General features: G+C 48.9%; 1 protein-coding gene across 1 annotated transcript in view; it reads right to left on the reverse strand.

The window, feature by feature from the left end:
• CRTC2 (CREB regulated transcription coactivator 2) overlaps positions 1-17,620 on the reverse strand; it is a 40,296-nt gene extending 22,676 nt beyond the window's left edge. The window contains exons 1-4 of the mRNA XM_082202147.1: positions 16,808-17,620; positions 3,644-3,745; positions 796-914; positions 491-550 (exon numbers count right to left, since the gene is read on the reverse strand). Of these exons, the coding sequence (XP_082058273.1) occupies positions 491-550; positions 796-914; positions 3,644-3,745; positions 16,808-17,050 (524 nt within the window). The 5' untranslated portion in view covers positions 17,051-17,620. The remainder of the gene's footprint in view (positions 1-490; positions 551-795; positions 915-3,643; positions 3,746-16,807) is intronic.
• Between the last annotated feature and the right edge of the window lie 9,077 nt (positions 17,621-26,697).

Genomic DNA, 26,697 nt, shown 5'->3' on the forward strand with positions numbered 1-26,697 from the left:
TCCATGCAAAAAGATGCTGTGATCTATAAGGGAGCTGAAGGCCAGGAGTTATGGACTACAACCTCTCTGGGGGTTGTAAATTACAGCTCCAATCATCCTTGCCCACCAACCATGCAGACTGGGACCAATAGGGACTGGAAGAAGAGTTTGGATTTGCTATCCCGCTTTATCACTACCCTAAGGAGTCTCAAAGCGGCTAACATTCTCCTTTCCCTTCCTCCCCCACAACAAACACTCTGTGAGGTGAGTGAGGCTGAGAGACTTCAAAGAAGTGTGACTGGCCCAAGGTCACCCAGCAGCTGCATGTGGAGGAGCGGAGACGCAAACCCGGTTCCCCAGATTACGAGACTACCGCTCTTAACCACTACACCACACTGGCTCTCATGGAGTCCGACAGCATCTGGCCAAGAAGAAAAGGCAGGGAGATGGAGGTTTTCAAAGTGGAGGGAGGGGACTTCAGACCAAACTCAAGAAACGGCACGCGCTTTACCTCCTCCAGCTGGGTTCGGCCGGTGGCGAAACGTAGGCAGGGCTATAGGGGGAGCTGTCGATGTGAGCAGGAGGTTAAGGAAGAAGTCGGCTCAGAGATTTGGAGGGGAGGGAGTTTGCTGCCATTAGCACAGGACTCCACAGATGGAGCGGTGCAGTGGGGTTTTTTTATTTTTTTGGTTCGATTTCCGTTAATGCTCTTTAATCCCCAGTGCTGAGATGAATCAAAGCGGGGAAAGTTGTGGGTGGGTGGGGAGGGGAGGGGAAACCTGCGGTGCAGGAGAAGACGCGGGAAGCCAAAAGGATATCTGACGCATGTAACGGCGGAGCGGAGACATCATCCTCCGGGGATCCCGCTGCACCCGTTCCACCAAACCGTGGTGCCGCGTGCCGCGGGCAGAGTCCAGCGGCGAATGGAGGGGACCCTGGACGGAAACAAGAAGGGAGTGGGTGGAAGCAGAATTAAAGGAAATAATAATAATAATAATAATAATAATAATAATAATAATAATAATAATAAAATGTTATTTATACCCCGCCCTCCCCAGCCAAGACCGGGCTCAGGGTGGCTAACACCAGGTATAAAACAATTGATTAAAATACAACTGAAAAACAAGATTAAAATACAACATTAAAATGCAGCCTCATTTCAGCAGAAACTCAAATCAAAAACTTTTTGGGGGAAGAAAACGTCAAATCTTCACCAAGGCCCGCTATCCAGACTGGTCCTACGTGGGCCAGAAAAAAAGCCAGGGAAGTCCCCAAATAGGAGTTCCATCACAGAAGGAGAAAGGAAAAAGGAAAGAGAGGGAGGGAGGGGATCAAGTTGATTCCAAGCCAAAGGCCAACCAATAATAAAAACAAGTTGAATGAATACAACTTGAAAAACAAGATTAAAATACAACATTAAAACATTAAAATGCAGCCTCATCACAGGAGGAGAAAGGAAGAAAAGAAAGAGAGGGAGGGAATCAAATTGACTCCAAGCCAAAGGCCAGGCAGAACAACTCTGTCTTACAGGCCTTGGTCTCATGAGACAGAGCGTTCCACCAGGCCGGGGCCAGTGCTGAAAAGGCCCTGGCTCTGGTTGAGGCTAACCTGACTTTCTTAGGAGAAGACATAAGAGGAGCCTCGCTACTGGATCCCACCTAGTCCAGCAGCCTGTCCTCACGGTAGCCAACTGGACGCCTGTGGGGAACAAGACCTGAGCATGGCAGCAACTCTCCCCCTCCTGTGGCTTCCAGCAGTTGAGATTCAGAAGTATTGCTTTCTCCAGCAGCAGAGGCAGAGAGCAGCCACCATGGCTAGCAGACATTGACAGCTGTCTCTCTCTTTCTCTCCTCCGTGAATTTGTCCAATCCTCTTTTAAAGGCACCCATGGGGTTTCAGAATCAGGATCCCCAGAGGAGAAATGGGGAAACACAGGTATAGGGCACTGAATCATAGGAGCCAGTTCCTAGGGGCCAAGGGGTCTTTGCCCCCCCCAAAAAAAATTTGGCGGGGGTCGCAGTTCAAATACAGTGGTACCTCGGGTTAAGAACTTAATTCGTTCCGGAGGTCCGTACTTAACCTGAAACTGTTCTTAACCTGAAGCACCACTTTAGCTAATGGGGCCTCCTGCTGCTGCCGCGCCACCACTACGTGATTTCTGTTCTCATCCTGAAGCAAAGTTCTTAACCCGAGGTAATATTTCTGGGTTAGCGGAGTCTGTAACCTGAAGCGTCTGTAACCTGAAGCGTCTGTAACCCGAGGTACCACTGTACTGGGTTAGATGGTCTGCCTTAATATAAAGGCAGGTCTCTACGTTCCAGTTCTTAGAGGTTTTGATCAGCATTGCAAGATCACTTAATGTCCCCAACCCCCATAGTTATAATTCATGGGTTGCCATCTGATTTTATTTTGATCTTAAACTGATTTTAAGCTGCATTTTAATTGTTTGTTTGACTTTTATGTTTTTAACGTATTATATATTTTGATAAAAAAAATTCCTTCCAGTAGCACCTTAAAGACCAACTAAGTTAGTTCTAGGTATTAGCTTTCGTGTGCATGCACACTTCTTCAGATATATTTTGATGTTAGCCGCCCTGAGCCCTGTCCTGGCCAGGGAGGGCAGTGTATAAATCAAATTATTATTATTATTATTATTACTACAGTGGTACCTTGGGTTACAGATGCTTCAGGTTACAGACGCTTCAGGTTACAGACTCCGCTAACCCAGAAATAGTACCTCGGGTTAAGAACTTTGCTTCAGGATGAGAACAGAAATCGCGCGGCGGCAGCAGGAGGCCCCATTAGCTAAAGTGGTACCTCAGGTTAAGAACAGTTTCAGGTTAGGAACGGACCTCCGGAACGAATTAAGTTCGTAACCAGAGGTACCACTGGATTATTATTGGCAGATGCTCAGTCATACACCCCTGCTCATTGCAATAGCATCTCCCATTTAACACCCCTGTTTTCTGGAGCATAGAGCGTCCTCCTAGACAGAGGGGAAAGGTAGGTGAGAATAATACCATACCACACACAGGCAACGGTGGGTGGCCCAACCCTTCGCGAGGGACTGATCGGGGAAAACCCCACACACCCACACAACTAGGCACAAGTCAACCCTCCTTCCGATTTACGATGTTTATCAGCCTGCTCTTAGAGGGCTGGTATGTCAAAAATTAAATGCCAGCGCCTCGGAATTTCAGATATTTCCCAACCCCCACCCACCTCAGTCCTGATCCAAAGCAAGAGACCGTTCCCTATAGCCAGGAGGGTGGGGGAAATCACGCTCACACGCAGACTCCTATAGATAGGTCGGAAAGGAGATTTTACAGCTTCAGGGTTAATCAACACTCCCCCTTTACTACCACCTCCCACACCATAGAAAAATCAGATCCACTTCACAGCAGGGTTGTGTAGTACAACTGTCTGAGTCACTAATTCAACAGGTCCAGCTCAGAGATGGGGAAAACATCACCTGTCAGGTTTCCAACTAACCCCCTGGCTATTCAAGAGCACAGGAGGGGGACCCAATTCTGCCCTCATTTATCTAAGGCCTCATTTATCTAAGGCTCAGACACATTGTGGGAAGAGAACCAAATTCGGGAAAGAAGCCTCTGCCAGAGGAAAAGCAGCCCAGGACCTTTGCAAGGCCTGCGTCCCCAGTTACCTGAAACTCAGAGGTGCCGCTCCCAATCTGGTTGACGTTGGGTAAAGAGCCGCCATAGTACGGGCCTCGACTATGCGCCAAACGCAGCTTCTGGGCCTGGAGCTAAATCGGCGATTCAAGCAAAAAGAAAAAAAAGCCATTTCAGTGCCAGAACATTTATTTATTCCTATTCAGCAAGGTTTATATACCACTTAATCAATAAACAGATAGACAGACAGATATAATGGATACACATTACGCACATAGGAAGATAGAGATCGGAGAGCTCTAGGTAAAACATTCACGTGTTTCAATCTGCTTTTCGCTTACCAATGATCTTAATTTTCAAAAAAGTGTTTTAAACAGCTGCGTTTAACTACTGTCTTTATGAAGTGTTTAACTACCATCTTTACTTATAGTTTTATTCTTTTTGTAAAGCACTTTTAGGGTTTTCTTTTTAAACAATTAACCAGCGTAAAATTTTATAAGCTAAATAAAAATGAATGAATTTCAAATGGGTGATAAAAATGAACTTCATAAAGACAGTAGATGCCGCAACTTCCCCAGAGAAGTAAATCCCTCCCTGCACTAGAACCGGGCTTAGGGAGCCTCGTCTAAGCCGCCATCACCCCTCAATAACACACACACATAAGAATCTAGGAAGAAACCTATTGGAAGAGATCAAGGGCCCATTGAGTCCAACATCCTGTTCTCCCAGTGGCTCTGCAATACAAACACGGTAAAATGTGGGCAGCCAGGGCAATAGTTTAAGCATGAAGTTGTTCCGATCCCTTCCTTAAAGCCCTCTAATCTTGCAACTGCAGTCTTGTTGTGGTGCGTTGAAGTCACCCCACAACCTTCGCTCTGCAAATTCTAGTAATGGGAGCGGTGGGAGAGAAATCTCTCCAATTTCCCTTCGGGTAGTTGAGCCAAGACTCAAGTAAGTTCCATGGTGGTGGGTGTGTTGAAACCACTTGTTGGAAAGTGGGCACAGGACATTGGTCATAACATTATGTTTGCTGACTGGGAACAGTTGTGGACCACCGGTATAAAATTTACGGCATGTAATGCCTTAAAGGAAAATATTATGAAAATGATCTATAGGTGGTACATGACCCCAGTCAAGCTAGCAAAAATCTATCACTTGCCTGATAATAAGTGTTGGAAATGCAAAGAAACTGAAGGTACTTTTTATCACCTTTGGTGGATGTGCCCGAAGATTAAGGCTTTCTGGGAAATGATATATAATGAAATGAAAAAGGTGCTTAAATGTACTTTCCCTAAAAAACCAGAGGCCTTTCTCTTGGGCATCGTCGGCCAATTGGTGCTAAAGAAAGATAGAACTTTTTTTATGTACGCCACCACAGCAGCAAGAGTACTCATCGCAAAGCATTTGAAGACTCAAGATCTACCCACTCTGGAAGAATGGCAAATGAAGGTGATAGACTACATGGGACTGGCTGAAATGACTGGCAGAATCCGTGACCAGGGGAAAGAGACGGCGGAAGAAGACTGGAAAAAATTTAAAATCTATCTTAAGAAACATTGTAAAATTAATGAAAGCTAAAATGTCGAGGTTTTAGGAAAAAAAGAGGGGTTACAGCTGTAAAAGATTAAGTAAAAGAAAAGAATAAGGGATAAATTTGATAAAATTAAGTGTTAGGACTTGCTGAAATAATTTTGGAAATTGGGATGTAGAAAGGAGAGGCTTGGGGAAGTTTATGAAAAAAAAAGGATATGAAATTATACATGTTTGTTTGTTTGTTTTGTGTGTTTGTGTGTGTTTATAAAAACTTTTGTAAAACCAATAAAAAAATTATTAAAAAAAAAAAATGAAATCACTTGTTGGAAACCCCAAGAGGGGAGAGTTGCCCTTGTGCCCGGGTCATGCTTGTGACACCCCCGCCGGGATATGGTGTCTGGCTACTGTAGGAACCAGTGTTCCGAATTTCCCAGTAGCCAGGTGTGTTTTGTGACTATGAATGGTCTACTTGCAACCAATTTGAAATGTCTTGCTGCAGGTACTGCGATCAACATCTGCACCACCTGGCTGCGCACTGCAGCGCAAGAGTAAAATTGCTGCCGTGCAAGTCAGCTGGCTGACAACTCAAGAGTAAAATTGCCACCCTGTGCTGTGCGAGAGAGTAAGATAAGCACGTACAATGGACGCTCGGGTTGTGAACGTGATCCACACGGAATACACGTTCACAACCCACAGCGTTCGCAACCCGTGTCTGCGCACGTGCAGGTTGCAATTCGGTGCTTCTGCGCATGCGCAAAGCGCGAGCTAGTGCTTCTCTGCATGCGCGGCCGCCGAAACCTGAAGTAACCTGTTCCTGTAATTCTGGGTTTCAGCGGTCCGCAACCTGAAAAGACGCAACCTGAAGTGGCTGTAACCCGAGGTATGACTGTATTGCGATTTTGGCTACCACAGATTCATTCCTTGGTTGAATTCAAAGTAAGATTGCCCCGGTTTACATTTGTGGTTTCCAACTGACAACTGCGATTAAAAATGTGGCATTAAAAATGTGTCACCGATGTGGATTGTGTATTCATTCACGTGTGTTTTTTTGGGGGGGGCAGAAATTACTGTAATGTGCAACTGAATTGTTAAAAAATATTGTGAAAAAATTGTGACTGGACATTCTGTTGCAGTGACTGTAACCTAGGTTTAAGGTGCCGTTTAGCAAATAGCTTATATATCTGAGTTTCTAACACTGGTAAGAACAGGATGCTGGACTAGATGTTGGGTCTGATCCAACAGGCCCGTCTTATGCGGCCTTCCACATGTCTCTCTCTGGCCCTCAGGACTCTCCTCAGGCCACACCCCTCATCACCAGCCCTGCTTCGCACCCGCATTGAGTTTGGCCTGGCTGGGATGTGTCCTAGAACTCGGACCATGCCTCTCACTGGCATGAAGGCATAGAGGGGTGTGCAAGAAACTAGACTATTATCATCAACATGGCTGCCCACTTTTGCTTCTGGTCCTGCTTACCACTCAGCCAATACATGGAGGGCACAGACTTTATAAGATAGCAGAGGGAGCCTTCTGAGAGCATGGAGCGACGTTCCTGCCTCTTCTCCCTCCCTCTCCAAACTTATCATGTTGACCATCTAACCGTCCCCTCCACATTTCCCAACTTTCACCATCACATTCCATCACCCAGACAGCCCAGAGTGCTTGCAGGACGGTCTACAGAAAGTTGACGGATCCTATGCAAAGGCGCCCTCAATCTGCGTAATTTAGATTAAGCACAGAGTTTGATTTTGGGGTTGTGGCGGAGGAAAAGGAACATCAGAAGGACACACAGATCTTTTACCACTCGTAGGGCAAAGCCATGGCATAAATCTCGGGCAGTAACAGAGAAAGGAATGGAATCCATTGGAAGAAAGGTGATTTGACTGGTGCTCTGATTTATTATTACTCGCCATGCAGAGTTCTTCAAGAGGCTTCCAAGTTCTTAAAAAGCCCTCCAGATGTTGCTGGACTACAACTCCCAGCAGCCAGCATGGCCCAACAGCCAGGGATGCTGGGAGTTGTAGTGCAGTCACATCCGGAGGGGGGGCCAGGGTTTTCCCCATGCCTGGCATAAAGCCACTCTGAAAGATCGGGGGATTTGCGAGAGAAGCCGCGAAATAAACTACATGGCAGACACAATAATAAAAGGTCAGCAGCAAACACATGCTGTAGACAGCCAGCAAAATGATCACAAATCAAAATGCCTGGAAGAAAAGAGAGATTTCTGCCTGGGGCTGAAATAAGTCTTAATGATGGTGCCCTAGTGAATCTCACTGGGAAGAGTGTGCCAAAACTGAACAGCCCCCTCCCACCCTTGTTGCTACTCTCCCTCTCGTTAAAAGAAAATAGGCTGGACAATATAATGGGAGGAAAGAGGGGAAGCTAGTAGCTAAATGGAACCTAAATGCCCAGGAGGAGTATACCTCAGAGTGAGCAGATGGCAGAGACACAGCACACAGGGGCTCACGAGTACTTTCACGCTAAGCTAGATGAACCCTTGTTCCGACCCAGTTTTACATTTATTATTGAATCATCAAGTTGGAAGGAGTCCTGGCTGAAGGTCATTCATTCTAGCCCACCACCAATGCAGGGAATCTGCTGTTGCAACATTCTCAACAGGTGGGCCAGCTTCCCAGTATGGCCTCGGTCCTCAAGGAGCGTCTCCACCCCCATCGTTCAGCCTGAGATCCAGCGCTGAGGGCCTTCTGGCGGGTCCCTCGCTGCGAGAAGCCAAGTTACAGGGAACCAGACAGAGGGCCTTCTCGGTAGTGGCACCCGCCCTGTGGAACGCCCTCCCATCAGATGTCAAGGAAATAAGCAGCTATCTTATCTTTAAAAGATACCTGAAGGCAGCCCTGTTTAGGGAAGTTTTATAATCATCATCATCATCATCATCATATTTTATTATTTATACCCCGCCCATCTGGCTGGGCCTCCCCAGCCACTCTGGGCGGCTTCCATAAAAACCAAAAATACAATAAAATATCACACGTGAAAAACTTCCCTGAACTGGGCTGCCTTAAGATGTCTTCCGAATGTCAGGTAGTTGTTTATCGCTTTGACATCTGCTGTTTTTAATATTTAATGCTGTATTGTTTTTAATACTCGATTGGGAGCCGCCCAGAGTGGCTGGGGAAACTCAGCCAGATGGGCGGGGTATAAACATTAAATTATTATTATTATTATTGTTGTTGTTGTTATTATTATTATTATTATTATTATTATTATTATTATTATTATTATCAGCAGAAGGTGGGGACCTTCTCCACACATTGTGGGGACTGCAGCTCCCAACAGCCTCTGGTCACATGGGCACAGATAGAATCATTGAACTGTAGACTTGGAAGGGACCCTGAGGGTCATCTAGTCCAACCCCCTGCAATGCAGAAATCTTTTGCCCAATGTGGGGCTCGAACCCATTGCCCTGAGATTAAGAGTCTCATGCTCTACCAACTGAGCCATCCCATATATGACCAGGGTGACCTGATGCTTTGGGCTACGATTCCTGACAGCCTTCACCAGCACCTGCTTCTCCCCTGCTAGAACCTGAAACAGAGACTCCTAATTGGCCCACTGTAGTCATATATGGAATGGGACGCGGGTGGCGCTGTGGGTTAAACCACAGAGCCTAGGGCTTGCCGATCAGAAGGTCGGCGGTTCGAATCCCCGCAACGGGGTGAGCTCCCGTTGCTCGGTCCCAGCTCCTGCCAACCTAGCACTTCAAAAGCACGTCAAAGTGCAAGTAGATAAATAGGTACCACTCCAGTGGGAAGGTAAACGGCGTTTCTGTGTGCTGCTCTGGTTCGCCAGAAGTGGCTTAGTCATGCTGGCCACATGACCAGCATGTATGCCGGCTCCCTCGACGAATAAAGCGAGATGAGCGCCACAACCCCAGAGTCGGTCACGACTGGACCTAATGGTCAGGGGTCCCTTTACCTTTACCTTAGTCATATATGGGGAGCTGGCACACCTCAAGTTATCCTGGATCCGGGCCATATTGGGCTTTAAAGCAAGAGCGGGAATTTGTGGCTTTCCATGTCTGGTTGGACTACAGCTCCTATCAGCACCAACCACTAGTCCTGCTGCCTGGGGTTGATGGAAGCTGGACTTTAGCAGCAGCTGTAGGAACATGGATTTCCACACCTCCGCTTTAAAGCTAAAAAGCAGCACTTTAAAATGAGCTACCTGTAACTAGGACCACTTCATCGCTATTGATGTTATGCAGGTGACATTTAGGATCGCCTTCAACTTGTGCAAGAACGGAAAGAATCTCCCGTTTCCTATCCTGGAGTTTTGAAGGTACCCTCTAGAGGAGAGGTGCTGGGGAGGCTCTTGCCAGCCAGAATCGCACCCTCCAACCAGGAAGCCTTGCTTCAAATCTGCAGGCTCAGCTAAAGCGGGGAGGGAACCCCACACTGTCCACAAAGGGAAATGGAACATATAAACACAGGGAGTTGTCCAAAGCCAGATCAGATCTTTGGTCGGTGTAGATCAGCAGTACCTCGGTTCTCAAACTTAATCCGTTCCGGGAGTCTGTTTGACACCCGAAATGGTTTGAAAACCACCAAGGCGCGGCTTCCGATTGGCTGCAGGAGTTTCCTGCACTCAATTGGAAGCCACGGAAGCAGTGTCAGACGTTTGGCTTCCGAAAAACATTCTCAAACCGGAACACTCACTTCCGGGTTTGTGGCCTTCGGTAGCTGATTTGTTCAGGAACCAAGGTACCACTGTATTGTCTACGCAAAGGGCAATGAACCTCAGTTCCAGGGACAGGATGTGGCCTTCCAGGCTTCACTCTCCAGCCCTCAAGACTTTCCCTACAGGTGTCTCCTCCCCTTGCCACACCCCCTCCCCACAAGCCACGCCCCCTCTCCACAAGCCACGTCCCTCCCCACAAGCCACACCCCTCCACCACACAGGCCTTCGACCAGTGGATTTGCCCTGCAGTGACGCCTCTTCTTTGCCTGGCTGGAGGATTCTGTTATGGCGGCTGCAACCTTGGTTTAAGGAGCCACTTGGCCCATGGCTTCTGTATCTTGAGTTTCTAACACTGCCCCAGCATCTCCAGATAGGAAAGGCTCCTGCCTGAAATCGCGGTCTATCGCTGCCAGGCAGTGTTGGCAAAAGGAAGGAGAACCTGAGATCTTCCAGGTTGGAGCAGCCAACTGCCATTATTCCCTGCTAGCATGGCCAATGATCAGGGATGCTGACAGTGGGGGTTTTAGTCCAGCAATGTTTAGGTGCATCTCTAGATAGCAAGATGGAGCAATGCTCTGAGTCAATACAAAGCAGCTCTTTGGAGCACACTATACTGTATATCAATGGGATGCGGGTGGCGCTGGGGGTTAAACCACAGAGCCTAGCGCTTGCCGATCTGAAGGTTGGGAGTTCGAATCCCCGCAACGGGGTGAGCTCCCGTTGCTCGGTCCCTGCTCCTGCCAACCTAGCAATTCGAAAGCATGCCCGTGCAAGTAGATAAATAGGTACCACTCCAGCGGGAAGGTAAACGGGGTTTCCGTGCGATGCTCTGGTTCGCCAGAAGCGGCTGAGTCATGCTGGCCACATGACCCAGAAGCTGTACACCAGCTCCCTTGGCCAATAAAGCGAGATGAGCGCCGCAACCCCAGAGTCGGCCACGAATGGACCTAATGATCAGGGGTCACTTTACCTTTACCTATATATCCCACAAAGCAGGTCCAGGTTAGTGCTTAAGAGCCTTTGCTTATGTGTTCGAAGTTCTCTGCACGTCACGGTGCAACATTTAACTGGCTCGTAAATCCACCTCTCACCCAACAAGAGGGAGGCAAATCTGAACTAGCTAACTGGCATCTGGCCTGTTTTGCTGCAGGGTGGGTTGCTTTTGGAGCCCTGAGGATGGATCTCTGCTTCGTTTTATCTACCTAGGGGATCCTACATATCACAAGCCTTTCTGGAAGGACTGGTTTGAGGGAAAACACCTGAGCACGTCCCCTCGAGGTATAGAATTCACAGCCTAACCAACCTGCCGGCCTGCCGGCGGGTGAAAATTAACCAGCCGTTTCTTGCGCAAACAGGGGAGCGCATCAACACCGCCCCGAAGCAGTAAGGTGACGTCACCCCCCTTTTCGAATCGGGGCGTGCGGCAGCAGACACAGGAGTCGGATTCCACGGAAGGGAGATTTCGTGTTCTATGCAAAAATAAAGTCACTAGACCTCGTGACTGCACAGAGATATCTAAAGGGATGCTAAGGAGCAAAACCGGAAAGAGGTCTTAAGATTCCCAGCTATCCACAACCTTCTTAAGGGAATACGCCAAGTTTTAGGCAAAAGAGAGCAAAGGGCTGGGTAAATATTGCCAGCTTCAAGTTTCTAGGCATTGAGGGTTTCGTTGGTTCAAGTACAAAAAGGACCCATGATCAAGGCAGGCTTCTAAACCGTACCTTCCTTGGTCACCTGGGATGAATACACAGCCATGGGAGGAGAACTTTCATAACCTTGGGAGATAGCTGGGCTTCTCCATCCCCTACTTCAAGCCACTGATTTGACACCAGCGACCAGCATGTTAACAGGTGGACCAGTCAGTGTTGTTCCAGGCTACTAGCTTCCGCAGATATATTTGCAAGTCTAGTTCAGGAAGGCTGAAACTATGGATTAGACCAATTTATGGTTAGCAGGCCTATCGATGGCTGCTAGCCAGGATAACTGTGCTCTGCCTCCACAGCAATGCTTCTGAGTACCACAGGAGGGGAGAGGGGTCTTGTGGTCAAATCCTGGTTCTGGGCTTCCCATCAGGGCATCTGGTTGGCCTCTGAGAGAATGCCGGATGATGGACCAGCAGACCCTCTTCTTATGTTCTTATTCATTCTCAACAACTTTGCTTCGGGGCATTTTAAGCATGGAAGCCTTCAAAAAAAAATTTCCTTTCTGTGGATTGCTAGGCATGCAAAAACGTCCGAGATGATGAAAGGGGAGGAGCAGCTGTTGATATCTCAAAGACCTTGGCAGAAGCCAACAGACGTCTGCTGTTCCTTAGGGGAAAGGACATCTCTTCGATGTCAAAGTTTACTGATTCACCTCCCTTCCCCGTAACACATGCACACTTCATGGAATTGTAGAGTTGGAAGGGACCCAAAGGGTCATCTAGTCCAACTTCCTGCAATGTCTCAACTAAAGCATCTATCACAGACGGCCATCCAACCTCTGCTTAAAAACCTCCAAGGAAGGAGAGCCCACCACCTCACGAGGGAGTCCATTCAACTGTCAAACAGCTCTTACTGTTCATCAGAAAGTGCTTCCAGATGTTTAGCTGGAATCTCCTTTCTTGTACCTTGAAGCCATTGGTTTGGGTCCCTACCCTCCAGAGTAGAGGAAAATAAGCTTTCTCCATCTTCCATGTGGCAGCCCTTGAGATATTTGAAGATGGCTATCATATCTCCTCTTTACCAGACTAAACATACCCAATTCCCTCAACCGTTCCTAAGGCTTGGTTTCCAGACCCTTGATCCTCCTCTGCACACGTTCTAGCTTGTCAATCACACCATTTTGATTCACACAAATGTGGTTCGGCAGAAGTCAAACAAACTTCGCATATATGTGGGATGTCATTATGAAAAAGAGTGGGCTGAATCCAATTAATTTCCACTCAGGGGAAACCAACTGAAATCAATGGAGCGAAGTTAGTCATGCCTATTCATGTCTTCATTTCAGTGGCCTTACTCTGAGCAGATGTAACGTTGGATACAACCCTATGTAAATTATAACAATCTCCTACACAATGGAGAAAAACAATCCATCTAAATTAATTCTCAGGTGTCTGGACAAAGAGTTTTCCATTTCTCCCTCTGACCTGTCCAGTGATGTTCTCAGTGGATCCTCCAACCTAGTGGCCAAACGCTGGGAAGTCACCCCAAGTTGACAGGATGAAGTTGAACACTGGGAATTGTAGTTTGATAAGGGTGCCAAGTCATTAGGAGACATTCCCCATTCCCCTCCTAGAGCTACAATTCCCACCATTCCCTGGGAACAGGGATTGGTTGTTGGTTGTTGACCCACTTTGGAAATTGTAGATCTTGAGGAGAACTGGGAGTGGTGTGTCTCCTAACAACTCTCAGAATTCTTGATAAACTACAGCTCCCAGGATCCTTTGCGGGAAGCCATGGCTGTTTAAAGTGGTATCGTAGTGTTTTAAATGGATGGTGCAGGTGTGGCCTTCCAGGCTTGATCTAACATGGCCAGCCTTCGCTGGAAGCAGAGAAGCACTTCCTGAGTGCCACTCTCAAGTCCCCAAATCTGTACAGATCCTAGGGTGTGTAATACACAGTCCAGGTAGACTCCGGGCACAGAAATCCACCAGGGCTCCAGCCTGACCCAACCTTGGCAAGTGATACCAACTCAACTCGCCAAGACAGCCACATCCAATGTGCCCCTCCACCCCCGCCGAGGCCAGGCCGCTGTATTTGCGTTTTCTCATCCTTTGCCCAATCTAATTTTAACCATCTCCGGGGAGCAGACTTTCCCCCTCTTTCCCGTGGGAGATTGTTCCAGATCTGCGGAATGAAAAGAAGAGGGGGGGACCTGCCCAACATTTTGCCTCGAGCACTGCAGAAGCCAGAGAGAAGACGACGACTTTATCAGCATATTCCCCAAGCATTGTTCAAAGCAAAACTTCTTTTTTTTTTAAAGCCAATTGTTGAAATCATGTTTCCTAGTTGGTTATGTATCTCCAGATGTTCACCACATTTCACGGCCCTAATCACGATCAAGGAGAGAATCACGCATGGAGATAAATGAATGAACCAACGACCTCAGCAAGTCTGTCAGGAGAAGCCTCATTTCTCCCTGGAAACCCAAAAACAATGGTAGAAGAAAACTCAAGCAAGAGGATTTCTGTTAAGAGAGGCGGTGGGAGAACCTGGCACCCTGATATTGCTGGACTACAACTCCCATCAGTCCTGCCTGTCGGCCATACTGGGTGGGGCTGATGAGGCAGTATCCAGAAGACCAGAGAGCCAATGTATAAGAGCCACTTTTGGCATGTTCACCTTAGGATATTCAGTTGTTAAAAGACTGAGGACGGGAGGGATTTCTGAGTAACCCAGAGATACTGGCATCAAGTCCCCTTTCTGCCAGCGAGGCCTGAAGCTCGTTCTCACTATGCTGCTTAAGTCTGACAACCTCATCCCTCCGTGAATTGCAATTCATGGTTAATACACCTGTGCACACTTTATATCTCTCTGGCCATGTTAGATAGACCAGTTTGCCCTATCCAAGGGAAGGGACATCGGCTTTGCAGGTTCAATCTCTGGCATCTCCAGGTAAGACTGGGAGAGAACTCTGCTTGAAATTCTGGGCAGCTGCTACCAGGCAGGGTAGTCAACACTAAGCAAGATTTCTCAATGGTCTGATTCAGTAGATGGCAGCTTCCTATGTTCCAGTCTGTGGGGAAGATTTACACTGATGCTCATCAAGAGCAGATTTATGCCACAAGGTGCCATAGGAAGGCACTGGACATAGTAAAAGATCCATCGCATCCTGGTCACTGTCTCTTCGAGCTCTTGCCGTCGGGACGGAGATACAGGTCAATGAAGACAAGAACGAGTCGTCTTAAGAACAGCTTCTTCTCCAGAGCGATCTCGGCCCTGAATGGGAAGCCCGGACTTTGAAAGTCATCTAATCTCCCTTGCTGTATTATATTGGATTGTTTAATTAGTGTTTTTATGGAGCAGTCAAGTAATTTCGTTGTCCCCGAAGGGGGCAATGACAATAAAGATATTCTTATTCTTAAAATCTGTAGCTGATTTCAGCAGTTAAGCATTCTATACTGTAAAACACAGTGGTGTCTCCATCAAGCCCACCTATTACAGTACATCCCTCCCCCAGATTCCTCCTCTATGGAGTGCCCCATGACATTACCCAATCAGCCCAAACTCTCCCTATTCTCTACTTCTCCTTCTCCCTTTTCCTTATGCGAGTGTTTCAATGACCACCCCCCTTCCCTAAACAGCGCGCCTCAACAATGGTCTCATCAGTTCTAACATTGATCTTGGGGAAAATGGGAACCCTCAGCCCTGACAATACTACTCTTCCACAAGTCCCCTACACTGCAGTGGCCCACTAATGACGCCCACCTCAAATACACAAGGCCATACCCCTAGATAAGGTCCCTCCATGACCTGATTCATTCGCAGCCAACTCTCAAGCCATTGCTCTCCTACAGACAGTTCCACCCTCATTTACATCCTAAGCCAGCAATTCCCAAACATTTCATCCCAGCAGACCACTTAAAAATGGCTCAGGGTCTCAGCAGACCACTTAATGGTTTTCCTACCTGTTGTGGCAATCGTAATCTGCTATGCTGGATGCTGGATGATTCCTTAATAGTATTTCTTATGAATTTTATCGAATTGCAATTTGAATTCCAGAGAACTCCATCGATTGGGCAATGAACTAGAGAATTCCACAGAATTCAAAATGTAATGTAACCTTCCTGGGGGTGGGTGGGTTGCATGTCGTTGGTGGACCTGAGGCAAGGAGTTTGGTGCAGGGGTTAGACTAGGACTTGGGAGACCAGGGTTCGAATACCTACTTGCCCATGAAGCTCACTGTGTCATTTTGGGCCTGTTCCTGCCTCTCTGCCTAACCTAACTCACAGGGTTATTGTGGAGGAAGAGACCCACATATTTATCTTTTAAAAAGGTAAAGAGGACCCCTGACCATTAGGTCCAGTCGTGACCGACTCTGGGGTTGCAGTGCTCATCTTGCTTTATTGGCCGAGGGAGCCAGCGTACAGCTTCCGGGTCATGTGGCCAGCATGACTAAGCCGCTTCTGGCGAACCAGAGCAGCACACGGAAACGCCGTTTACCTTCCCGCAGGAATGGTACCTATTTATCTACTTGTACTGGTGTGCTTTCAAACTGCTAGGTTGGCAGGAGGAGGGACCGAGCAACGGGAGCTCACCCTGCCGCGGGGATTCGAACCGCCGACCTTCTGATCAGCAAGTCCTAGGCTCTGTGGTTTAACCCACAGCGCCACCCGCGTCCCTCTCATTTATCTATTAGAAAATAGATAAATAAGACAGCACCCAAAACAGTGTGTCCGCCAATTCACATCCTTACAGCCGCCACCATCTTCCCTAAGGAGCTTCCATGACCTCTCTCAGCACCCCCTCCCCTTATGACCCCAAGACAAGCCCCCCCCCACTACCTCTCCCTTTCACCCATTTAAGCACTTAAGACTCAACATCTCTTCCTCCAAGAGACCCAACGTCATCACCACCACCATATCTCACACGCCCATCTTCAACTGAGGGTGCCCCCCATGACCTCACACCCGCCTAGTCCAATCCACGCTCTCCAACTCTGCCACTGGATCCCCACCACCCCGGTTCCCCCTCTACACACATCCTTAACTGATGCTGCACCCCAGGACCTCAACCAATCCACGCCCTCCCCTTCCCAAGTCGGCGCCCCGTCATTGGCTCCCTTCCCACCCCGTTCTCCCCCCCCCCAAGACCGGATGTCGCTACCCCCGTATATGTACCCCTCACCGGAAGTCGGTTCCCCCATTCCTCCGCAGCGCCCCCTCAGGGACGGACCGGCCGAGGGGCAGGCGGGCGGCGAGGCGGCCCTTCGCCCTCGCCTTCCCCGTGCCCCGTCCCGTCCTCCCTCCTCGTCGTCGTCCTCCTTACCCGTGTGGTGCCTAGCTCCATCATCACCTCCTCGAAGGCCGCCGTCTCCTCGGCCTGCCGCTGCTTCTGCAGCGCGATCTTCTCGCTGAACTTGCGGGGGTTGGACGCCGCGGCGGCGGCTGCCGCGGCCGACGCGGCCACGACGCCCCCCGCGGCCGCAGCGCCGCCCGACGACGACGAGGAGGAGCCCGGTCCGGCTCCCGCAGCCGCCGCCGCCGCGGCCCCGGAGCCCGACGCCGCCATCTTGGTCCGCCGCCGCCGCCTCCTCCTCCTCCTCCTCACAACCCTCCCTGGCCCGTGAGAGGAGCGGCGGGGCCGCGGCCTTCCCTCCCTCTGTGAGCTCGGCCGCGGGGCACGACGGGAAAGCGAGTTTGTTTACTTGCCTCGCCGACATGCGGCGCGCGCGGCCGAGGGAAGGCGGCGAGACTACGGCTCCCGGCGCGCCCCGCGCGGGCAATGAGGGGTGAGAACGCTCCGCCGCAAGGGACGACGGGAGGTGAAGTCCTTTCGTCCATAAGGCGCCGGCCCGAGCAGGGGCAGCGGGAACTACCTCTCCCGCCGCGCCCTGCGCGGACCAGGCTTTGGGAGACTGGCGCATACTTTAATTTGGTGCGGGGTTAGAAACGTAATGGTATTGATTTTAAACCCTGAGCCGATTTAGAAGCTCCTTTGGGCATGTAAGCGGTATATAAATTATTATCACTGATTACATTTGTGAGGTCTGTTTCAAAGAAATGCTGAGCATGTGCAAAGTGCGTTTTTCTTAAATAATTGGTTTTCTTTTCTTTTTTTCCCCACTTTATACCCATCTAACGAAACAAGGCCCGGACAACAAGTAGAGACTTAAAAAGAGACACAGGCTGCAATCGGTGTTCAAAATTCCGCATGCGGGTTTCACTACTGGCGCGGGTCCAGTTGCAATTACAAGAAGATTTTTGGGCGCCACAGTTTAAAAACCTCTGCCTTAGTCCATAGTTAATTCCATTCCCATTGTGTGTGTGCTGCTTTTTCTTGCATGCTGGGACAAATGAAATGTAAGAGCAAGCGATAGTCAAGCATTGTCGCATTGTAAGGGATCCCAGGGTCATCTAGTCAACCCCCCTGGCAAATAGACATTCCGTTGTGACAATTGTAACCTAGAGCTAAGGTGTGATTTGGTGCCTAGCTTATATATCTGAGTTTCTAATACTGGCTGCAATTCTAGACACTTAACTTACCTAAATCCACAGGTGGGCAATACCTATATTAGGACAAATCAGTGTCACAAGCTATTTTTTTTAAAAAGGGAACAGAAAGCTACAACATCCGGCTTCAGAAGTATCACCAAGTTTTGGAGTTCGCTTTTTCGAGAGTTTTTGGGGTGGCTCACAAATATTACTTTAAAGCTGGTATTTCCAATAAGGTGAGCTCCAGGTGTTGCCGAACTACAACACTTATCCCTGAAGATCCTGGAGGCGCTGATGGGAGTTGTAGTCTCACATCACGAGGGCACCATACAGAGCACTGCGGCTGTTGTTCTGTATCGCTTGTAGATACATATAGATAAATACAGTGGTACCTCAGGTTACAGATGCTTCAGGTTACAGACGCTTCAGGTTACAGACTCCGCTAACCCAGAAATAGTACCTCGGGTTAAGAACTTTGCTTCAGGATGAGAACAGAAATCATGCTCCGGCGGCGCAGCAGCAGCAGGAGACCCCATTAGCTAAAGTGGTGCTTCAGGTTAAGAACAGTTTCAGGTTAAGAACGGACCTCCGGAACGAATTAAGTACTTAACCCGAGGTACCACTGTATAAGGCAGAGTGAAACTGAAATGTCAAAATCCACCCACATAGGAAGCCACATCACCCTTTAGGCACTATTGCTTTCTGTTCCTTCATCAGAGATGCCTTCAACAAGTGATGCATTTTGGCACGAAAAAAAATCTTACTTTTCTGTACAAGAGGTAAGACCAGATTTCGAGGACACCTTTTTGCCAGGCAAACACACTTTGAGATAGGAAGCAGGCCCAGTGAGGGGCGTGGCTTGGGAAGAGGGGGTGTGGCCTGGGAAATATTCCAAGGGCCAGATAGAAAGGCTTGGAGGGCCGCCCTTGGCTCACTGGGCCTGAGGTTCCCCACCCAGGCAGAACTTTATATAAAGGAGGGGGGAGGAGGAACCTTGCAGAAACGTGCTCGAACCGCGGTTTTGCAAACAGCATTAAAGGATTAAAAATCAGAGGGGATTTCGTTCAAAGGGAAGCTGGAAAACGAGCAGATTGCAAAGGCAAAGGGGATCAGCACAGATCCTGCTTGCAGAGGCGAGAGCAGCCGAAAAGCCAGGGACGGCAGGAACAGCATCTGCCCCAAGGCCAGGACGCGCCAGAGAGTACACGAACTGGAACATTGCAAGCCAAACGAGGCACGTATCTGATTGTGCGGCAGACGACCTAGGAGAGTGCAGGAGGAGGACAGGACGGCCTGTGCAGAGGAGCAGCAGGCAGGACATGCTGCCAAAACCCTTCCTTGGCCATTTGGAAAACTCCCAGGGATGTTTGGGGGCTGGTCAGCTTAAGTCTACCACGCAGGATTGTTGTGAAGAGGAAAGTGGGCACCCGAAGACCCTTGCTGCTGGATCAAGCCCATCTAAGTCCAGACTCCTGCTTTCAGTGGCCAAACCAGCTGCTGCCTCAATGGCAAACAAGCCCTGGTGTATAATAATAATCATTCATATATTGGCTCAGACGCCATTTCTGAAGTTGCATTTTGTAATTAGTAACTTAGATAGAAATTATAAACCTGCCTTCATTTTGCTACTGTAATTGCTGCTTCCATGCCTAGATTATTGTGGCTTCCTGCAACTCGAGTAGTAGTTGAGGGTGGCATATTCCATCAGAGCAGCAAACACAAATAAGAAGCACACAGTCACAAAGAGGTCCATGGCAGTGACGTAGGAAACACGGGGAGATGGTATCAATGGTTTTGCTACTTATGACAGTGAAGTAGAGATCTGATCGAGGGCACAATCATATATTCGAGTACTGCTGGCTAAGGGCTGTGGGATCTACCGGGAGCCCTGCTAAATCCACCGACCAGAGGATTTCCTCCCTCAGTATTTCCCCTAATTGTAACAAGAAGCCGAAAGCACCAGCCTGAAGATGACGAGTGAGACCTCGTCGAAACGTCGCACAGACACCCCGACTCTTACACGGGAAGACACCCGAAGACACCAAAACCTGCATATATATATATATATATATATATAATGCATATATATATATATATATATATGAAATGCATTCAACCACCTGCGTCGTCACAGCCAGTTTGGACTCTTGACTACAGCCGAGGGAGCCAAACCCTATGCCAGCCCACGCAATGGCCATTTCCCCATTCCCAGAATGAGATAGATTTTCATCATAGCAAAAAATATATACCGTATTTTTCACTCTATAACACGCACCCGACCATAACACACACGTAGTTGTTAGAGGAGGAAAATCCGTAGGCATGCCACCCGTAGGCATTCCCTCCATAACACACACAGACATTTCCCCCTACTTTTTAGGAGGAAAAAAGTGAGTGTTATGGTGCAAAAAATATGGTACTTTGTTCTATCATTCTTTGGGAAGGGGATCGGGAACAAGGAGCTCAGCTGAGTTCTGAAGCGCCACTTCGGGGGCCCTGTTCAATTTCCTTCAGGCTGGAGCCTAAACATATTTCCCAAAATCTTAAGGACTGGGAACTTCAGCTCTTTGTTTTTGTTTAACAAAACAGAAAGCCGTAACACAAATGGATAAGCACTTGACAAATCCACTGAAATCAGACATCATAAGTTCATCTTAGGTTGGGTAGTTCGCATGTCTCTAGCTTTGCGTAAGGTTTTGCATTTTTCTCAGAAGATTGATAAAGAATGTAATAATTATTTTGGTAATTATGGTGTGTATATTAGTCGCCAACGTGTTGCATGAGTCGTACTAGAACACAAATGGATGGCACGGTGTTCAGAGGTGCCCATTTTACGCCAAAAACGAATTCCACATCCAGCTAAGTGGACCTACAGCATTTTCTCTAATGTTAGTCCTACCCAGAGTAGTCCCACTGAAATTAGTAGACATGACCAAGGCACCGTCTGTACTGTACCACTGTCATGGCTTCCGCTAAAGAATCCTGGGAATTGTAGTTTGCTGCGGGTGCTGAGGGGCTGCAATTCCCAGAGTGGTTTAACAAGTAACCCCTAGAATCATAGAACCATAGAGTTGGAAGAGACCACAAGGGCCATCGAGTCCAACCCCCTGCCAAGCAGGAAACACCATCAGAGCACTCCTGACATATGGTTGTCAAGCCTCTGCTTAAAGACCTCCAAAGGAGGAGACTCCACCACACTCCTTGGCAGCAAATTCCACTGTCGAACAGCTCTTACTGTCAGGAAGTTCTTCCTAATGTTTAGGTGGAATCTTCTTTCTTGTAGTTTGGAGCCATTGCTCCGTGTCCGCTTCTCTGGAGCAGCAGAAAACAACCTTTCTCCCTCCTCTATGTGACATCCTTTTATATATTTGAACATGGCTATCATATCACCCCTTAACCTCCTCTTCTCCAGGCTAAACATGCCCAGCTCCCTTAGCCGTTCCTCATAAGGCATCGTTTCCAGACCTTTGACCATTTTGGTTGCCCTCCTCTGGACACATTCCAGTTTGTCAGTGTCCTTCTTGAACTGTGGTGCCTAGAACTGGACACAGTACTCCAGGTGAGGTCTGACCAGAGCAGAATACAGTGGCACTATTACTTCCCTTGATCTAGATGCTATACTCCTATTGATGCAGCCCAGAATTGCATTGGCTTTTTTAGCTGCCGCGTCACACTGTTGGCTCATGTCAAGTTTGGGGTCAACCAAGACTCCTAGATCCTTTTCACATGTACTGCTTTCAAGCCAGGTGTCACCCATCTTGTATTTGTGCCTCTCATTTTTTTTGCCCAAGTGCAATACTTTACTTTTCTCCCTGTTAAAGTTCATCTTGTTTGTTTTGGCCCAGTTCTCTAATCTGTCAAGGTCGTTTTGAAGTGTGATCCTGAAGTGTGATCCCTTCTCCCAGGAAACCCACAGAACTGTAACACTGGAATAGGTTATCCTAACACTTATAGCAAAATACAGTACAGTGGTACCTCGGGTTACATATGCTTCAGGTTACATACGCTTCAGGTTACAGACTCTGCCAACCCAGAAATAGTGCTTCAGGTTAAGAACTTTGCTTCAGGATGAGAACAGAAATCGTGCAGCGGCAGCAGGAGGCCCTGTTAGCTAAAGTGGTGCTTCAGGTTAGGAGCAGTTTCAGGTTAAGTACGGACCTCTGGAAGGAATTAAGTACTTAACCCAAGGTACCACTGTACAGTGCCCAATTTTTTTTTGGGGGGGGAGCCCTGAATTTAAAGTGACATGACACTGCTTTAAACTTTTTTTAAGCAGGTTGGATTGCCATCTGTCATGGATGCTTTAGCTGAGATTCCTGCATCGCAGAGGGTTAGACTAGATGACCCCTGGCGTCCCTTCTGATTTTACGATATAACACACATGGTGTAGTCAAGTCCATTCATTTGACTTGCTCAGAGTAGGATTACCATGGGATACAACCCTTCAATTTCTTCCCAAGACGAGATTTTAGCACCCCTGACCCGTTCACTCCATTACAGGCCGTTCTGCTTTCTCACTGCCAAGTCCACGGATTCAACAGAAATTTCACAGAAGAAAGCTGTGTTTTAATGAAGGCAGTATGGGAGAAACACACACACACACACACAGCCCTCCAAACAGAGTGGGTGGAGTAAAACGCCTTTTATTTGGGCTGCTCCATTCCCATCTCATTAAGCAATTTGGCACGGTCAGCCCCATCCGTGTTTTCATCTGGCGAGAAAGGAATGCAAGGGAGCATTTATTCCGAGGGCTCCGTGCGAAGGAAGGATTCCGCCGCCCACATCCTTTCATCGAGACCCTCTGCGTAGGAAAAAAGCCCAAAAACGGCCGCAAAGAAAGAACGTCAAAGCAGCAAACTCGGCCAATGGCAAAACGGAGAAGGCAAAATAATTGCTGCAAGCGACCCAACCCGTCCCATTCTTCGCAGGTCAAACCCAACCAAAGAGCCAGCCTCTTTGCTGGGTATCGTAAATGCGGCTTTGGAAACAGCCTCTTGGCAGATCCACAGCGTTCCTCGGACGGGGATTCCTTCTCCGGGAGATTGGTCAACCCCATCTTATTTATTCTGAGTATTTATACTCTGTTCTTCAGCCAGAAAGGCTCCCCCCAAGTGGCTTGTGTACAACCAATTATAACACAACAGTCCTGGCCCTGCAGGCTTAACATTTTTAAACAAAACAAGAATTATCAAACTTGGCCACCAATTCTTAAACCAGTTGTTCTTATGAAGGTCAGCTTCTACTGTTCAGGGTTAGGAGGTGGCCTGGTGCAGGAAAGCTGACGGAACGAACTCTCCTTCTCAGCTCTCCTTTGCCGTCCTAGAATCATGGAATTGTGAAGTTGGAAAGGGACCCCGAGGGTCATCTAGTCCAACCCGCTGCAATGTAGGAATCTTTCGCCCAATGTGGGACTCCAACCCACGATGCTGAGATTAAAAACCCCATGGAACAAGCTTCTGCTGTGGAGGACAGGACTTCAGCCAACGTTCCAAGTTACAAGGAAGAAGATTCTGACTCAGGATCAGGAAGGGCTGACACCAAGAGGTGTTTGACAGTGGAATATGGACTCCCATGAACAGGGTTCGAAACTCCCATTATTCTAGGTGCATTTTGCGACAGGGAACGTCATTCGCATGAGCAGTTTCCGAGCTTTGGGCACAGTGCTGCGCCTGAGATTTCAAATTAAAACTGTAGGATGGAAGGAAAAAAGGACCTTTTCCTGCCTCCCCACTTCCAGCTACTCTCTGAAGACTGGAGAAGAGACCCTCTTAAGAATATTAGGGGGGTGGGCAGGGGAAGGACTAGACCAGGCATGTCCAAAGTCCGTTTGGGGGGCCTAATCCAGCACCTATGGCAGTATATCTCACGCATGTTCACTTCATCAAATCTGGCCCTCTCTGAAAAAAGTTTGGGAACCCCTGGGCTAGACCACGTGAAAAGTGAACATAATATTTTAGCTGCAGTTCATTTTCAGCTTTGTATTCTTGTTATTAAAAAGTGTGCCTAGATATTCCAGGTTTAAGGTGCCATTTAGCTCCTAGCTTTCGTTTCTCAGAGGGACCGCCTATCCTGGTATGCCCTGCGGAGGCACAAGGTGGTTAGATTGGTCTCAACTAGGGCCAGGGCCTTTTCAGTACTGGCCCCAACTTGGTGGAACACTGTCAAAAGAGACCAGGGCCCTGCAGGACTTGACATCTTTCCGCAAGGCCTGCAAGACGGAACTGTTCTGCCTGGCCTTTGGTTTGGACTCAGTCTGACCCTTCTGTTTCCCTCCCCTTATGGTTCTGATCTATGGGCTACGTTTAAAATGAGGCTGCATTTTAAATTGCATTTTAACCTGTATTTTAAATTGGGTTATTATTATTTCCATCACTGCCCATGAGAGGTTGTGGACTCCTTGGAGGTTTCTAAGCAGAGGTTGGATGGCCACATGTCCTGGATGCTTTAGTTGATATTCCTGCATTCCAGGGGGTTCGACTAGATGGCCTTTGGGTGTCCCTTCCAACTCTATGATTCTGAGATTTGACGCTCTACTGACTGAAGGGAGAGGAGGCCTGATGGAGCCGGCCTGCCATCCTCCCCAAAAAACAGCCACAGGGAAGGGGAGGGAGGGCATCTTCAAGGCACGTACCACGAGACATCTGTTTCGCACCCTTCCCAAATCCCTTGCAGTGCTGTGCACATGGGAAGGGGGGTACAGAGGGGTGGAAATTTTGAAAAAACGGGACGGCGACTGCTATACGCCAAGTTAAGAAACTGTATGCTGAACTTCCGTTTAAAAACCGCTCTGGATATCGAAGCTGCTTTCGTTTCCACCCACCGCCCCCAAGTATTTTCCAGCCAGCGACAACGGCTTGGGTCGTGGGCGTCTCAAGTACCCACCAGCCTCCGAGAGACAGGAAACTGTGTAAGAACCAAAGTAGCTGAAGTCAACAAGCGATTGGTACCTAGCATTCGCAAATGCCTTAATGCAATCAAGGGAGGTGGTCTGATCACTGAAGTCGCACTTTTAAATGAAAACATAACCTATTTTATGCCTGGGGAAATTTGTTCTGAGTCCAACGTCTCAGTCGTTCTTTGTCCGCAGTCATCTCAACTGCCCCCTGCAAAGGTCCGTAGCTGCAGCTCCACACTTGTGATAATTCCCTTAAAGGTAAAGGGACCCCTGACCATTAGGTCCAGTCGTGGACAACTCTGGGGTTGCGGCGCTCATCTCGCTTTATTGGCCGAGGGAGCAGGTGTGCAGCTTCCGGGTCATGTGGCCAGCATGACTAAGCCGCTTCTGGCAAACCAGAGCAGCACACAAAAACGCCGTTTACCTTCCCACCAGAGCGGTACCTATTTATCTACTTGCACTTTGACGTGCTTTTGAACTGCTAGGTTGGCAGGAGCAGGGACCAAGCAACGGGAGCTCACCCCATCAAGGGGATTCGAATCGCCGACCTTCTGATCTGCAAGTCCTAGGCTCTGTGGTTTAACCCACAGCGCCACCCGTGTCCTTACACTAGCCCAAAAATGACCCGGTGCTGAAATTCAACAGGGGCACACCCCTATGGAAATTCACAATTGCTGGTTAACATAAAATCAAAGACACCTACCCGCCCACCCACACCCCAGGGTCAGGTAGTCCAACCCAATGCAGTGCAAGAGTCTTTTGCCCAATTTCTCATGCACCAAACATAGGTCTATGTTCTGTTTACACCAGGCCCATGAGTTTAACCATCTGTTAATACAGGGACAGGGAACCTACAGCTCGCAAGGTCTTGCTGGATACAACACCCGTCATCCCTGACTAGACCTGACGCAAGTTGCAGTCCAAAAACGTGCATCTAGAACACGGGTGTCAAACACAAGGCCCGCGGGCCAAATCCGGCCCGCCAGACCTCATCTTGTGGCCCGTGTAGTCTGGTCTATATACCGTATATCTGTGAGGGAAGCTTGGGCTACGGCGCGCGCACAGGGCGCCTTGGGTCCCTTCTGCGCAGGCCTCCAGGGCGACGGCGGCGGCAGGGGGAGCGGCGGCAAGGCGGCGGGGAAAGGGCGGAGGAGGGAGCGGGAGAGAAGCGGGGGGGGGAGCTGGGCTGCTGGCTCCTCCGCCGCCTGCCGCCGCCCCGAGGGCTCGCCCGCCTGCTTGTCCGCAGCGGCGCCCCAGAGGATCCCTTCGCCGAGGCGGCTCCTTAGCTCCTCAGCATCCCTCCTCCTCTTCCTCCTTCTTCTCCTCCTCCCGCATCCCGGCGGCAGCGTCGCGCGGCGCTCCTGGGGGCGGGACTTGGCGCGAGCGGAGGGAGGGAGGGAGGGAGAAGCAGCAGCAACAGCAGCAACACAACAGCAGGCGGCCGCCTTCGCCAGCCAGCCAACCAAAGCAACCAACCAGGCAGCAGCCCCGCGACCTAGAAACAGCCTCGGAACTCTCCGCCCCGGGGATGCGGGGGAGAGCCGAGCCCAATTGCGATGGTGCACAAGAGCGCTTACTGCGGGCAACGGGAAGGGCTATATATATCCAGCTGTTAAAGGTGTCATGGGCTTTGAAGACACTCGAACTCGAACCGGCCCTTTGAGGGTGACCAAACTGATGATGCGGCCCCCCGATGAATTTGAGTTTGACACCCCTGATCTAGAAGGTCAAAGATTCCTCATCCCTGATTAACAGAACAAGATTCACAGACACACAACCAACGTTCTGCACTTTGGCCTGGCAAAATGCTTCTACGCAACTCAAGAATA

The sequence above is a fragment of the Podarcis vaucheri genome (genome assembly GCF_965113315.1).
Source record: "Podarcis vaucheri genome assembly, chromosome: 16".
In the NCBI taxonomy this organism is placed as follows: Eukaryota; Metazoa; Chordata; class Lepidosauria; order Squamata; family Lacertidae; genus Podarcis; species Podarcis vaucheri.